This window comes from Artibeus jamaicensis, unplaced genomic scaffold, assembly GCF_021234435.1.
Source record: "Artibeus jamaicensis isolate MK-2021 breed Jamaican fruit bat unplaced genomic scaffold, CSHL_Jam_final scaffold_1964, whole genome shotgun sequence".
NCBI classification, from domain to species: domain Eukaryota; kingdom Metazoa; phylum Chordata; class Mammalia; order Chiroptera; family Phyllostomidae; genus Artibeus; species Artibeus jamaicensis.
In genome coordinates, this window is record NW_026522030.1 from 17871541 (window position 1) to 17883309 (window position 11769).

Here is an 11769-nt window from a genome sequence, read left to right on the forward strand (position 1 = left end):
CTGGGGCTACATGAAAAAATAAGCGCATTCTGCACTCTCGGGGTGGCCCTCCCCATAGCTCAGCCACTTGGAGGCTGCGTGGTTTGAGATCAGGCCTCCAGGAGAAATATTCTGGGAGATGGTCCTCAGAGGGTCTCAAACATCACTCTAAGGAGTGTTATAATCATTTTCTAAGGCTGCTATAACAAATGGCCACGAATTCAGTGACGTCCATTAGCACACATTTATTACCTTATAGTTCTGCTGGTTAGAACTCCAACACAGGTCTTACCGTGCTCCTTTCTGGAAGCTCGAAGGGAAAATCCATTTCCTTGCTTTTTCCAGCTTCCAGAGGCTGCCCACATTTTTTTGGCTTGTGGCCCCTTCCTCCATCTCCAACACCAGGAAAGAGGCTGCTCAAATCCTTCTCATACTGCATCACCCTGACTTCTTCTGTCTCCCGATTCCACTTTTAAAGGCTCCTGGGACTACACTGGGCCCGCCTGAGTCATCTGGGATCTTTGTCCTCTTTTAAACTGAGCTGATTATCAATGTCGACTCCATCTGAACCCTAGTTCCCTCTTCCCAGGTAACCTAGCACAGACACAGTTTCTGAGGGTCAGGATGTGGACACTCTGGAGGTCCACTTCTCTGCTGACTACAGGTGGTGAGCACGGGAAGATGACCAAGAGGTCTAAGAAGAGGCGACATCACCAGAGTTGGTTTTACGGCTCTGCTCAAACTTTAATGTGCATGTGAATCACCGGGGATCTTATTAAAATGCAGATTCTGATTTATTGAGCCTGTGGGAGGGACCGGAGATGTTTCACTTTTACTGCCTTCCCAGGTGGTGCTGATGTTGCTGGCAGATGACTGCGGCTGCACTAGGGGGGAAGGGTGAGAAGGGAGGCCAGGAGACTGACCTGTGCGCTGAACATAGGCAGAACCGCTCAGATTGTGTGGCTGGAAGGGGAGAAGCCCCTGGCTGATCCAAGTTCAGATGGGGTTCTGCGTGTGACATTGTTGAAACTGCACGAATTTAGCTTCAGTTTGTCATAGCTTTTGAACACTCCACACCCCTGTTCTATGGGATGGAATGATTGTAACTTTCCAACACTGAAAAGCATGCCTTCCTTTTTCTTCCATGACGTGTATTCTATCCCTGACGTGTAACCGTCCAGCCCCTGCTCTCGCCCCTGCTCTGACCCCTCCATCATCCGTCGCAGCGGATGGCTGCGGGTGGTCTTCCAGCAGGGCTGCAGGAACACACAGACTTTGCTCTGGTCAAGGGCTCATAATGCTGGGTTTTCACTAAGATCTCCACAGTCTCGGGCTTTGAATGATTCATTCATTAATGTATTCAAATGCTCATTGTGTCCATTTAATACCAGGTCAGATGTTGGGAAGCATGGATAAATAAAACAGGGTTCCTGCCCTCAAGGAACCCACAGTGATGTGGGAGCAGGGAAGGGTGGAGGTATTGAACGGGTCACCAAATACAAGCCTGAGGCTTATCTCATTACTCCTCACAGTAGAGATTATTGTCCTATTCCAGCTAAAGACGTTAAGAAAAAGAAAGGTAATTGGCCCCAAGTCACTCAAAGGGAAGTAGCAGAGCTGAGATTTGAGCCCAGGAGACCTGGGATCCCAGAGCTCATTTGTTTGAGCTATACGTGCCCCCTGGAGCTCCCTCTGGGGTCCAGCGCCAGCTCCGCCACTCACCTGTGTTGCAACCGTGGCAAGGACTTTCTTGGGGAAGCTATTGGCCTACACTGGTTGCCCTCATCCCTGGCTGCACCTTGAGAAGTGCACCAAGAGCTTTAAAAGCCTGCCCTCGCCCCACATGGGTTAATTAAGACCCTGAAAGCGGCAGAAACTGAACATCAAGTTCCTTTTGAATCCCCAGAGTGATTCTAAGGTGCAGTCAGGGTTGAGAAGCACCAAGGTCCTTGTGACCTGAGCTCTTGCATTCTAATTTCCTGAAAAACCTCCTTTTTCAGGAAAGAAAAAGGAGGTTTTTCTACATAACCATCCACATAATGAAATTCTATTTCAATTACAATGGAGAAGAGTATTTATGTTCCAGGGGAAGTGCCTAGATGGTTGTTAAAGGAGAGAAGAAGCCAAGCAGCAACATACAATGTACAGGATGATCTGTTCATAACACACATGCATGGGTAAGCATGGAGAAGAACTTGAGAGAGCCCACCAGATGTAGGCGGAGTTTATCTTGAGTCACGAAATGACATGTGATCTTTATAAACTTCTTTTCACCTCCTAGATTTTTTACAATGACTATTATTACCAAAATTTTTAAACATGGTTGAAAAAATACATCTCCTCTTTCAAAGCTTGCTTACCATGCCCCTGCCCGGTGACACGCCCATCTTCCCGTGGAAATGGGCGTCTCTACTTTGGTAGTGCGGAAGCTTGCCTGCACCTGCATTAGGACACTCAGGAGATGCTCCTTAGCATTCAAGCCAGCCACTGCACACCGATCTGTACTACTGGTGGTGAGTCCCTCCTGGATGGGCACTGGGTCCAATGCAACTCTTAAGCCATCGCACCACCTACCCCAGGGGGCCTCAGAGAGTGTAGGCAGCCGGAAAATACAGAAAAAAGACAAAAATCTGAAATAGTAGCCAAAACACACATGGCAGACAGTTTTGAAGATTTCAACAGATGAGCCCTTTGGGAGGAAGCTACTTGCATAAGGCCTCCTGGTGGTAGAAGGGACTTTTACACCGGGACCCGTTTGGGTCTCTCAGTGATGGGATGAGTGACTCCTGGAGAGACCTGGGGCAGGGCTGCTCCCTACAAGCCGGACTCAAAGAGACTCCCCCAGTACTTGAAGTCAGGAGTCCTGGTCACTTGAGAGCAACATCAGGACCCTCTCAACAGTTTTCTGCCCTATCTATTCCATGGACCTACAACAAGTGAGAAATGATTTGGATTGGATTCAACTGGGTTGGTTGGGTTAGTTCTGTTGGGGATAAGGGTTGGACCGCACTCACTAGGTGACCTAGGACTCATGCCTCCCTCATTAGATCTTGCCCAGAAAGATGCTGGACCTTCTCCCAAGTTCTTTTCTAACCTTGCATTTTTTTCTCTTTCTATTTGGGGTGGGGGGAGCAGAGGAAGGTGATCAGTCAGCGAACATGGCCCCACCCAACACATCTGACTCATCTCAGCTGCCCTGTGTCTGCAGCAGCAGCTCGGCACCCCCGTCTGCTGCTCTGACTGTGAAGCCTTAGTTGCTTGTTTGTTCTATTTACTGCACATTAATGTCTTCAACTGAGACTTATTGTCAGATTGCCTTCTTTCTATAATCTTCACCTGCCCACTACCACTAGGGTCCAGCTTGTCACAAGGAGATTAGTGATAAACCAACCTGTACTAAAGAATTTATGGCTTAACGAAGGAAGCAGGGGTGAGTTCCTTACCAGATTTTAAACATATTATAAAACATATTATAATTATCAAGACCATGTGGGTTAAAAAAAACACATATGTAAAGAAAGTAACCAGTAGAGTAGAGGTTCCAGGAAAAAGAAATCCTATCATTAAAAGAAAAAAAATTATATGATAACCAGAAGAAACAAAATGATGAGGAAACAGCTCAAATTTTAATTAATATGTTGAGGAAACCAGTGTACCACTTTAGAAAAGAACTGACTTCAGATCACACCCTAATTTATGATCCATTTTAAATGGATCAAGCTGTAGACATTAAAAGAAAATGAAAGAATAAGCTCATCTATTTAGCTAGCAGAGAAAATATAAATATACAACTTTGGACAAAACAGAGGCTATCAGGAGTAAGATAAGCAGGGATAAGCTAGAAAACTTGTTTATACAATTAGATGGAACAGAAAAAGAGTAAAGTAACAGTAGTGTAAACTCCAGTCTAACTGGTTATGAAGGTTATTAAAGGAAAGATAAACTAAAAGCTCAATAATGTACCCTGACTACTCAGTCATGGTCACCCCACAGCTGGCAGAACTGCAGAAAGGACCAGGATGGCTTACATACCACGGAGGACGTGGTAAACTGGAGCACCACTCTAGACCACAGTTCAGAACTGTACATTCATTCCCCCCGGGATTCGCTGGGAAAGTCTGCTGAGCACCCACTCTGTGCCAGGCTCTGTACTAGGTCCTGGGATTCAGAGTTGGACAAGGCCCAGTCCGTGCCTCCCAGAACTTCCTCTATAGCAGGGGAGACAGGCAAGTAATCAAAGGTCATGGTCTAGTCTGAAAAGCCCTGTGACTAAGGCATGGGGAAATGCTGTACTAGCCCAGAAGGAAGCCCAATATGCCTGGCAGAGCAGGAGGGCTTCCCAGAAAGGAATCTTATAGGATGAATAAGGTTGGCCCATGGACAAGGAGAAAGGCATTCTCCTAAAGGAACCGGTCTGTGCAAAGACACAGGTGGGACGTCGCATACCTCATTCAGAAACCTACTGGTAGTTTGGTGTGAGCCCAAGTTAAGAGGGGCTGCGTGTGAGTAGAGACCAGGAGGCAGGCCAAGGACAGACCACAGAGGGCCTGCAGGGGTGAGGGGCATGACTCCATCCCAGGGACACTGAGAGCCCAGCCAGAGCAATTAAAGTGGGAATGGCATGACTGAACGTGCTTCTAAAACAAATCCATCTAAATCCATAAGAACTATCCAGCTAGGTCTATCTGGGATGGACAAGTCTGTCTGGGAGAAACTAGTCCAAGGAAATAACCCCAAAAGAAAACAAAGGCCATTTGTCTGAAGATGTTCCCAGCAGTATAGTTTATCAAATTAACAAAGTGACCAAAGTCCAAGTGACTAACTCCAGACAAATGAGACATGACCCCAACCCTCAGGCTGCTCCCATGGGAAATAGAGATGAGTAAAATATTGATGATACAGAGTGGGACAATGGTGGGGGCCTGGGGAGAGAGATGAAGGACTATAGGGGTTTAGTGCCAAGAAAGCTCCATTGGAGATATCCAGGGAAGGATCCTGGAAAAGTGGCTATTTAACTGATAGGTAGGATTAGAGCTTAGAGAGAGAAAGGGAATACAGTATGAGAAAGTGTGCTCTAGACAGGGAGATCAGCTCACACCTGTGCCAAGTCAAGGGGACCGCAAAATCCCAGCTATACGCAGGGAGCTGTGAGGGGTCCTGTGTGCCAGGGATTCCCAGCCTTCACTCTGCTGTAAAACACGCAAGTGGGACCTGGGGCTACCACAGGCACCTCCAACTTCAGACAAAACCAAAAAACTTAGCCAGTAATCAAAACACTACAATCATCTATATTCATTACAAATTCCAATGATATGTTAGCAACAGTAGCTCATTACAGGCCAGGGCATAGGCGAGGCAGAAGGCCAGTGATACGAAATCTAAAATGGGTATAATTTAAAAAATGGAAAATTACAAGTGTTGGCAAGAATATGGAAAAATCGGAACCCTTGTGCACTGCTGGCGTGACTGTGAAATGGTGAGGCCACTGTGGAAAAGAGCTTGGGAGTTCCTCAAAAACTTAAGCGTGGAATTACCTTATGACCCAGAAATTCTCCTTCTAGCTACATACCCAAAATAAATGAAAATAAGTACTCAAACAAATCCTTGAATATAGATATTCATAATAACGTTACTCATAATAGTCAAAAGGTGAAAACAACCCAAATATCCGCATGAGTGGGAAAATGAACAAAACAATTGTAGTATATCCATACAACAGAATGTTATTTGGCCATAAAAAAGAATGAAATACTAACACATGCTACACCATGATGAATCTCAAAAACGTTATGCTAAGTAAAAGAGGCCAGACATGGAAGGTCAGGTATTGCATACGTCCGTGTGTGTGTGTGATGTCCAGAACAGGCAAATCCATAGGTAGAAAGCAGGTTAGCGGTTGCCAGGGCTTGGTGAGGTACGAATGAGGGAATGGAGCGTGACTGCTTAATGGAATAATTAAGGTTTTCTTTTAAGGTAATACAATGTTTTAGAAGTAGATAAAAACACAGCTGCAAAGCATTGGGAATGTGCTGAATCCCACTGAACTGGGCACGTGAAGATGGCTAGTTTTATGTTATGTGAAGCTTACCTCAAAAAAAAGTGAGTCAGGATATCCAAATGTCCAATAAACATATGAAAGGCAATCAATTTAATAATCAGGAAAATATAAATTAGGACGACAGTAAGATTCTCATAGGTGCCCATTAGAAAGGCCAAGTGCTGAGACCAAGTGCTGGTGAGGACGCTAAAAACCGAGGACTCGCGTCCTGGGTTGGTGCCTGTGTCCCTTCGAACGACCGCAGTGGAAGACGTGCTGGGTGCTCGCACGTTGTCTGTTCAGTTGGACGATTTCCAAGTCTGTCACCCCACACTCCACTCTTAGGCACAGGACCAACAGAAATGTGTGTGCGTGTGCACCCAGGGACGTGTGCAAGAATGTTCACAGACACACTACCATGTTAGCTCAAAATGGAGAAGAAACAAATATTGGTGGAGAAAAATGGATAAATAAGGCACATGATATTAATCAAGTGAAATATTATACAGCAAAGAAGATGGATTAACTACAGCCACATGCAACAGTATTAATGAATATCAAAAACTTACTATTCTGTGAAAAAAGCCACACACCAAAGAAGACATGTTCTATGTATAAACTTCAAAATCAAGTAAAATGGAATTTTTTAGAATTCAGGGATACATGCTTAGGTATTAAAGTTATTTTTAAATGGTAAGGGAGTGATCACCATGAAAGTCAAGGTGACGGAGGGGATACCACAGCCAAAGGGCACCAAGGAGCCCCAGGGGCGACGCTTGTTCTTGACCCAGGTTATGTGGATGTTTGTATTGGGAGAAACCACTGGACTGTATTTTCTGTGTGTACTTTTATGAATGGATGTTATAGTTCACAAACACTTTATAGAAAAGCAAGTAATTTGCACATATCACCACTATTTTATGGTCTGGACCAAATTACTTGTGACACTACTGTCTCTGTCCCCCAAACAACATCATCTTCTAAAATAGAGAAGGTGACCACTGTAAAGGCATTACAGTGTCATACAGAATGACACTATAACTTTATTACACAGCCGTGGCCCCTTAGGGACACAAGGATCGATGTGAGGGGCAAGGGTCCCTTTAACAGGGGTCTCTTTAAACAAGGCAGGCCAGGAAACCCTGCGGGGCTGAGAAGCCTTGGGACTTTGGGACTCACGTTCCTCATCTGAAGGACGGAGACAATTCCAGTCCCTGTCCCCACCTTCCTGAGTAATTGGGAAGACTGGGTGAATGACACATGAAAGTGTTCACACCTCCACCTCACCCTATGGAATGGGTCGTAACTGTTAACCTAATTAAACTGCAGAAAACATTTGGTTTCCAGGATCATGTGTCCCGTGTCTAGGAAGACCCTCTTCAGAAACCCAAAGAGACGCTGTGTACCCATCAGTTGCGAACGGCCCTCCCCAGGCCCTTTTAACCCCCGGGGGTTTCCCAGCACAGCCTCTTTACATTATAGATGGGAACAGGACTTCCTCTGTCCGAGAAACCGCAGCCCTGACCTGACATCCAGGGATCCAGCCGATAAGCACCGGAGGAGGAAAGAAACAACAGTGCCTCTCCCCAGAACCTTCCTCCTTTTGGGGGTGAGGGCTGCAGCAAAGCTCGGCGAAGACTGCACAACCTGGAGCTGCCCTCTGCTGCTGAGCTGGCAGTAACCTATATCACATGCAAAATTGCTGCGTTCCCACATGGGCCATGGTGCTGAGAAGCCAAAACTGTGCTCCAGCTGCCCTTTGATCTGCAAGAAATGCCAGGCTGGACGCGCTCTGGCAGAAAAAGCTGTCATCGTGTTTGGGTCTCCCTCCCAAGAAGACAATGGTCTGGCTGTCGCAGGCTTCCTCCAGCGCACAAAGAGTTAACCAAGGCCACCCACTCTATCCCCGATTTCCTTCATGGGGACGGTTGTTCCTCCCCACACCTCTACTGAGGCTGTGCACTAACCTAAACCCACAAAGGGGCAGAGACTACCGTCTGGAGAGCACAGTCCTTCCACAGAACTGCACGGAGAAAGGATGAGCAAGGAAGGACTGGAGCCCACAGATCCCACTCAGGTCCTGCCTGTGGACGGGCCACTTCCTAAGCCTCTCCCGCCCTCAGTGTCCTCACTGTAGAAACGCCTGCACTGCTTTTCAACAGCTATTGCAAGGGTCAAGCCATAATTTCTAGCACTCACTTTCTGCCTAGTATGTGCCAGTATGTGGAAAGTATATTATTTCTAATCTCTCTCTTAACTAATCTTCACAGCCTCCCTAGGAGGTAAGGGGGTTCCATTATCCTCCTTTTTCAAATGAAGAAACTGAGGCCCAGAGAGCTGAAATTCATTGCCCAAGGTCACCTAACCATGGGCACAATTGGAACCCACGCAGCCTGACACAACTCAACCAAAATCTATTTTAACTAATACCCCATCATCCATCCAACAGCCTCGGGGTCCTGGTGGGGAAAACTAGTCTCAGGGAACAGAAGGGGCCAGATTCCCTGGCTCCCAAGCCCAGAGCTCTTCCCCAAACCCTGGGCGCCACTGCCCCCGGGAGAGGATCAGAACTAAGGTAGTCACCAGAGCAATTCAGTCCCGTTATTTCTTTCGAGGCAAAGGATCCAGGTGTCTCTGCTGGCGGCGCTGCTCCGCACCTGCGTGCAGGGAGGGCACCAGACCTGTCCTTACAATGAACTAAGCAGCACGCACGACCTGGGCGTCCCCGCGGAACCTCTCTGATGCTGTCGCTGTGCTTCCAAACTCCCGCTCTGCCCAAGATTGGAGAGGCCGCGCCCAGCTGAGATATCTTGGGTGCCCTGATGGCGCTCCACCCGCCCTGGGTGCCCGGGACTCTCGTGCACCCCTGGAAACCCCTGCACTGACCACAGAAGCCGCGGCAGAGCCGCCAATGCGCACGGAGAGGCGAGGACTCCCTTTTATGTCCAGGAATGAGGCGCGCACCGCAGCCGCGCCGGCCGCCAAAACCAACTTCCCCAGGGTGCAGAGGCAGCCGGTTCCATCCTCACGGCGGGTCGCTTACCTGTCACGGCGTGGGTCGCGACTGCAGCGAAGAGAAGCGCGCAGAACCAACGCAGCCACAGCACGCTCCAACACTGCTCGCTTCTCCTGTAAGAAGTGGCCAGTGAGACAAGGTGAGGCGGGCGGGAGGGGCTGAGGGGGCCAGGGCATGGGCGTGCGGGTCCTACCTTGGCGCCATCTCCCGGGTCCGCCGAGTCTCGAAGGCTCTGAGCCGCCCAGCTCCGCGGAGGCGAAGGGGCGCTGCGCGCTGGCCGCCTCTCGCCCTTCCTTCAGGAAACAAAGGCTGTGCTGGGCAGCGGCCACGGCGGGCAGGCTCGCGGCTCCCGGCCCGCGCCCTGAGTCACCCGCGCTCTGAAACCCGACTCCGCCGCGCCCTGCGCTTCCCCTCGCGCCGCGCCCCACCTCGGGCAGCGGTGGCGCACTCCCACCCTGGGATCTCCCCACGCCCCTTTCCCCTTCGACTGACTCGCTCTCTCCAGCCGCCAATTCCACCCCGAGCCGACGCGGGTCTCTCCAGCCGCCACTTCTGTCCGGGTTGCTCCGCGGACAAAGCACTCTCCGTTCACCCGCCAGGAGGATCGTCTCAACGGCCCAGGGTGGCTGGAATCACTGTGATTTTGTCCGGGGAAACGGGGTCAGAGAAGTGATGCCCAAGTCCCGAGATCACACAGCTGGACCGAGCTGTGGGCTGCGGCGCCCCGCCCTGTGTGCAGGACCCGGGAACCTACTCGAATGCCTCAGAGTGATCCAGTTTGGGCGGTATAAGTGATACGTATAATTAAATGCAGTAAAACTAATCCTAATAAAAATTGTAAATGTAGCTGATATTCCAGGATTTTTCTCTCCATCCCTTGCCTGTACCCCAACCCCCAAGCGTAACCTCACAGGAGACAAGGGTTTATATTTGGCTCCTTCTCTGCTTGAATAGCCCCAGGTTGTAGGAGGTGCCAATAGTTGCGTGAAGCAGGGACACGGTCTCAAGTGAGACATGGCTCCAGGCTCTGTGATGAGATGCTGGAGAGATGAACCAGGCCCGGCCTCCCGGAGCCCTCCACGGTGTGTGGCTGGGAGCGGGGTGCACAGGGCAGACTATCCCACTTGTACGAAGCTCAGCACAAGCAAGGCCTGGTGAAACCCTGGAATGGGGGCTCCTCATTCCGATGACTAGCACCAAGCTCAGTAGTGCAAGATCTCTGAGTGAGAGGAACTACCACTGAGGTGGGCTGGGACCTGGACTGTTCTGAAGTCAGGCAAGCCGCAGGGGCCTTTCTTCCTGAATGCAGGAGCAGCCCCCCTGGGCTGTGTGTGGCTCAGTGGTCAGTTCCTGGAGGGAGAATCACCACCTGCCAAGTGAAAGGTAATTTGAATTAGCCCCGCAGAGGAGATGGGGACTGGGGGGCGGGCACAGAGCTGGCAGCTGACAATTATTGAGTGCTGATTATGTCTCGGCCCGTGCGGGGGATACTTGGCCTGTGTTGTCTCATTTAATCCCAACAGCCCTGGCAGGTGGTACTGGAGCGATCCTCATTTCATAGATGAGGAAGCCGAGGTTTAAAACGTGCTCAGATTAGTGCACAACAAGGGTCAGCTCCCATGCTCTTGGCTACTCACACTGCCCATCCATGAGCAAGAGGATTAGACCCACTCCCCGCCCCCGAGAACAAAATTGTACTGGAGACGCAGAACACTCAGGCCTGATCCAGTTAATGCCAACCCAGGCAGTGCGGACTGGAAAGGAGCTCTGGCCGGGGGGTCAGAAGTCTTGATTCCAGCCCAGTTCTGGCCCTGGCTGTAGAGTGAAGTTGGGAAAATTCTGCCCTCGTCTGTTTTTTCACTTTTCCATTTACATAACGGATGTGATGATCCTGGTGTGGCCGGTGGTTGCGAGTCTCTCTGAGATACTGCGTGCCACCGTGCTCTGTCCCCTGTGAAGTGCTGTGCCAGTGTGAGAGGCCGTGTCTGGAATTAATGAAGCCATCTTTGGAAAAGGAAGAAATCAATGTGGCCTGGGGAAGGCAGGAGAGGCGGGGACGAGATGGGGACGAAGTTAATCCAGGCTCTGGGGTCTGCAGAGAGTTTGCGGGGCAAAGAGGGGAAGGAGGAGGCAATAGCAGGGATACACATGCCCAAGTAGTAAATGGGTAAGAACTCCTTGGGCTGAAGAGGAGACCGGTGGGCAGGGAGATGCTGAACTGACTGACGGGTGCGCTCGTGGCTGTGAAGGCCATGTGTGATCATTAGTGTTTCCTGGCATTTGGGAATCCCAGAACATTTGGTATGGAAAAGCCCTGAGAAATCTGCTCCAGCCATCTCCCTTCTGTCCTTATTATATGGATGAAGAAACAGACCCAGAGAGAACATGTAATTTACCAAGTCATGTACCCGATGAGTGACAGATTGACAAGCCCCAGAGCCAAGGAGGGAGACACATAATGGAAGGAGGGAATGGGCAAGGTCTTCAGACGTTGCAGAATTCACATGAAGCAAGAAGATCCTCAAGATGGTGAATTCCTTGTTGTTGCAGAGACAGGCCCTTGAACGAACAATGGTGGTAGAGAAGGGAGGGATTATGAGTGTGGGCTCTGGGGTCACACTACCCTTGGTGAATCCTTAGGAGCTAGCTATACAAAGGCAACAATGGTTCCTTCCTCCAGGTTGTTGGGAGGACGCAAGGTGTGACTGAGACGGAACGCGTTTATCAGGGCATCTGG

General features: G+C 49.6%; 1 protein-coding gene across 3 annotated transcripts in view; it reads right to left on the reverse strand.

Moving 5' to 3' along the window:
* Window positions 1-9643, reverse strand: part of COL15A1 (collagen type XV alpha 1 chain) — a 93363-nt gene extending 83720 nt beyond the window's left edge. For 2 of the 3 annotated variants that reach the window (XM_053656537.1, XM_037140789.2), the window contains exons 1-2: window positions 9226-9436; window positions 9060-9145 (exon numbers count right to left, since the gene is read on the reverse strand). In XM_053656537.1, the coding sequence (XP_053512512.1) occupies window positions 9060-9145; window positions 9226-9236 (97 nt within the window). In that variant the 5' untranslated portion in view covers window positions 9237-9436. Of the gene's footprint in view, window positions 1-9059; window positions 9146-9225; window positions 9437-9524 lie in introns of those variants that run through there. The other variant, XM_053656536.1, reaches the window with a different exon arrangement.
* Between the last annotated feature and the right edge of the window lie 2126 nt (window positions 9644-11769).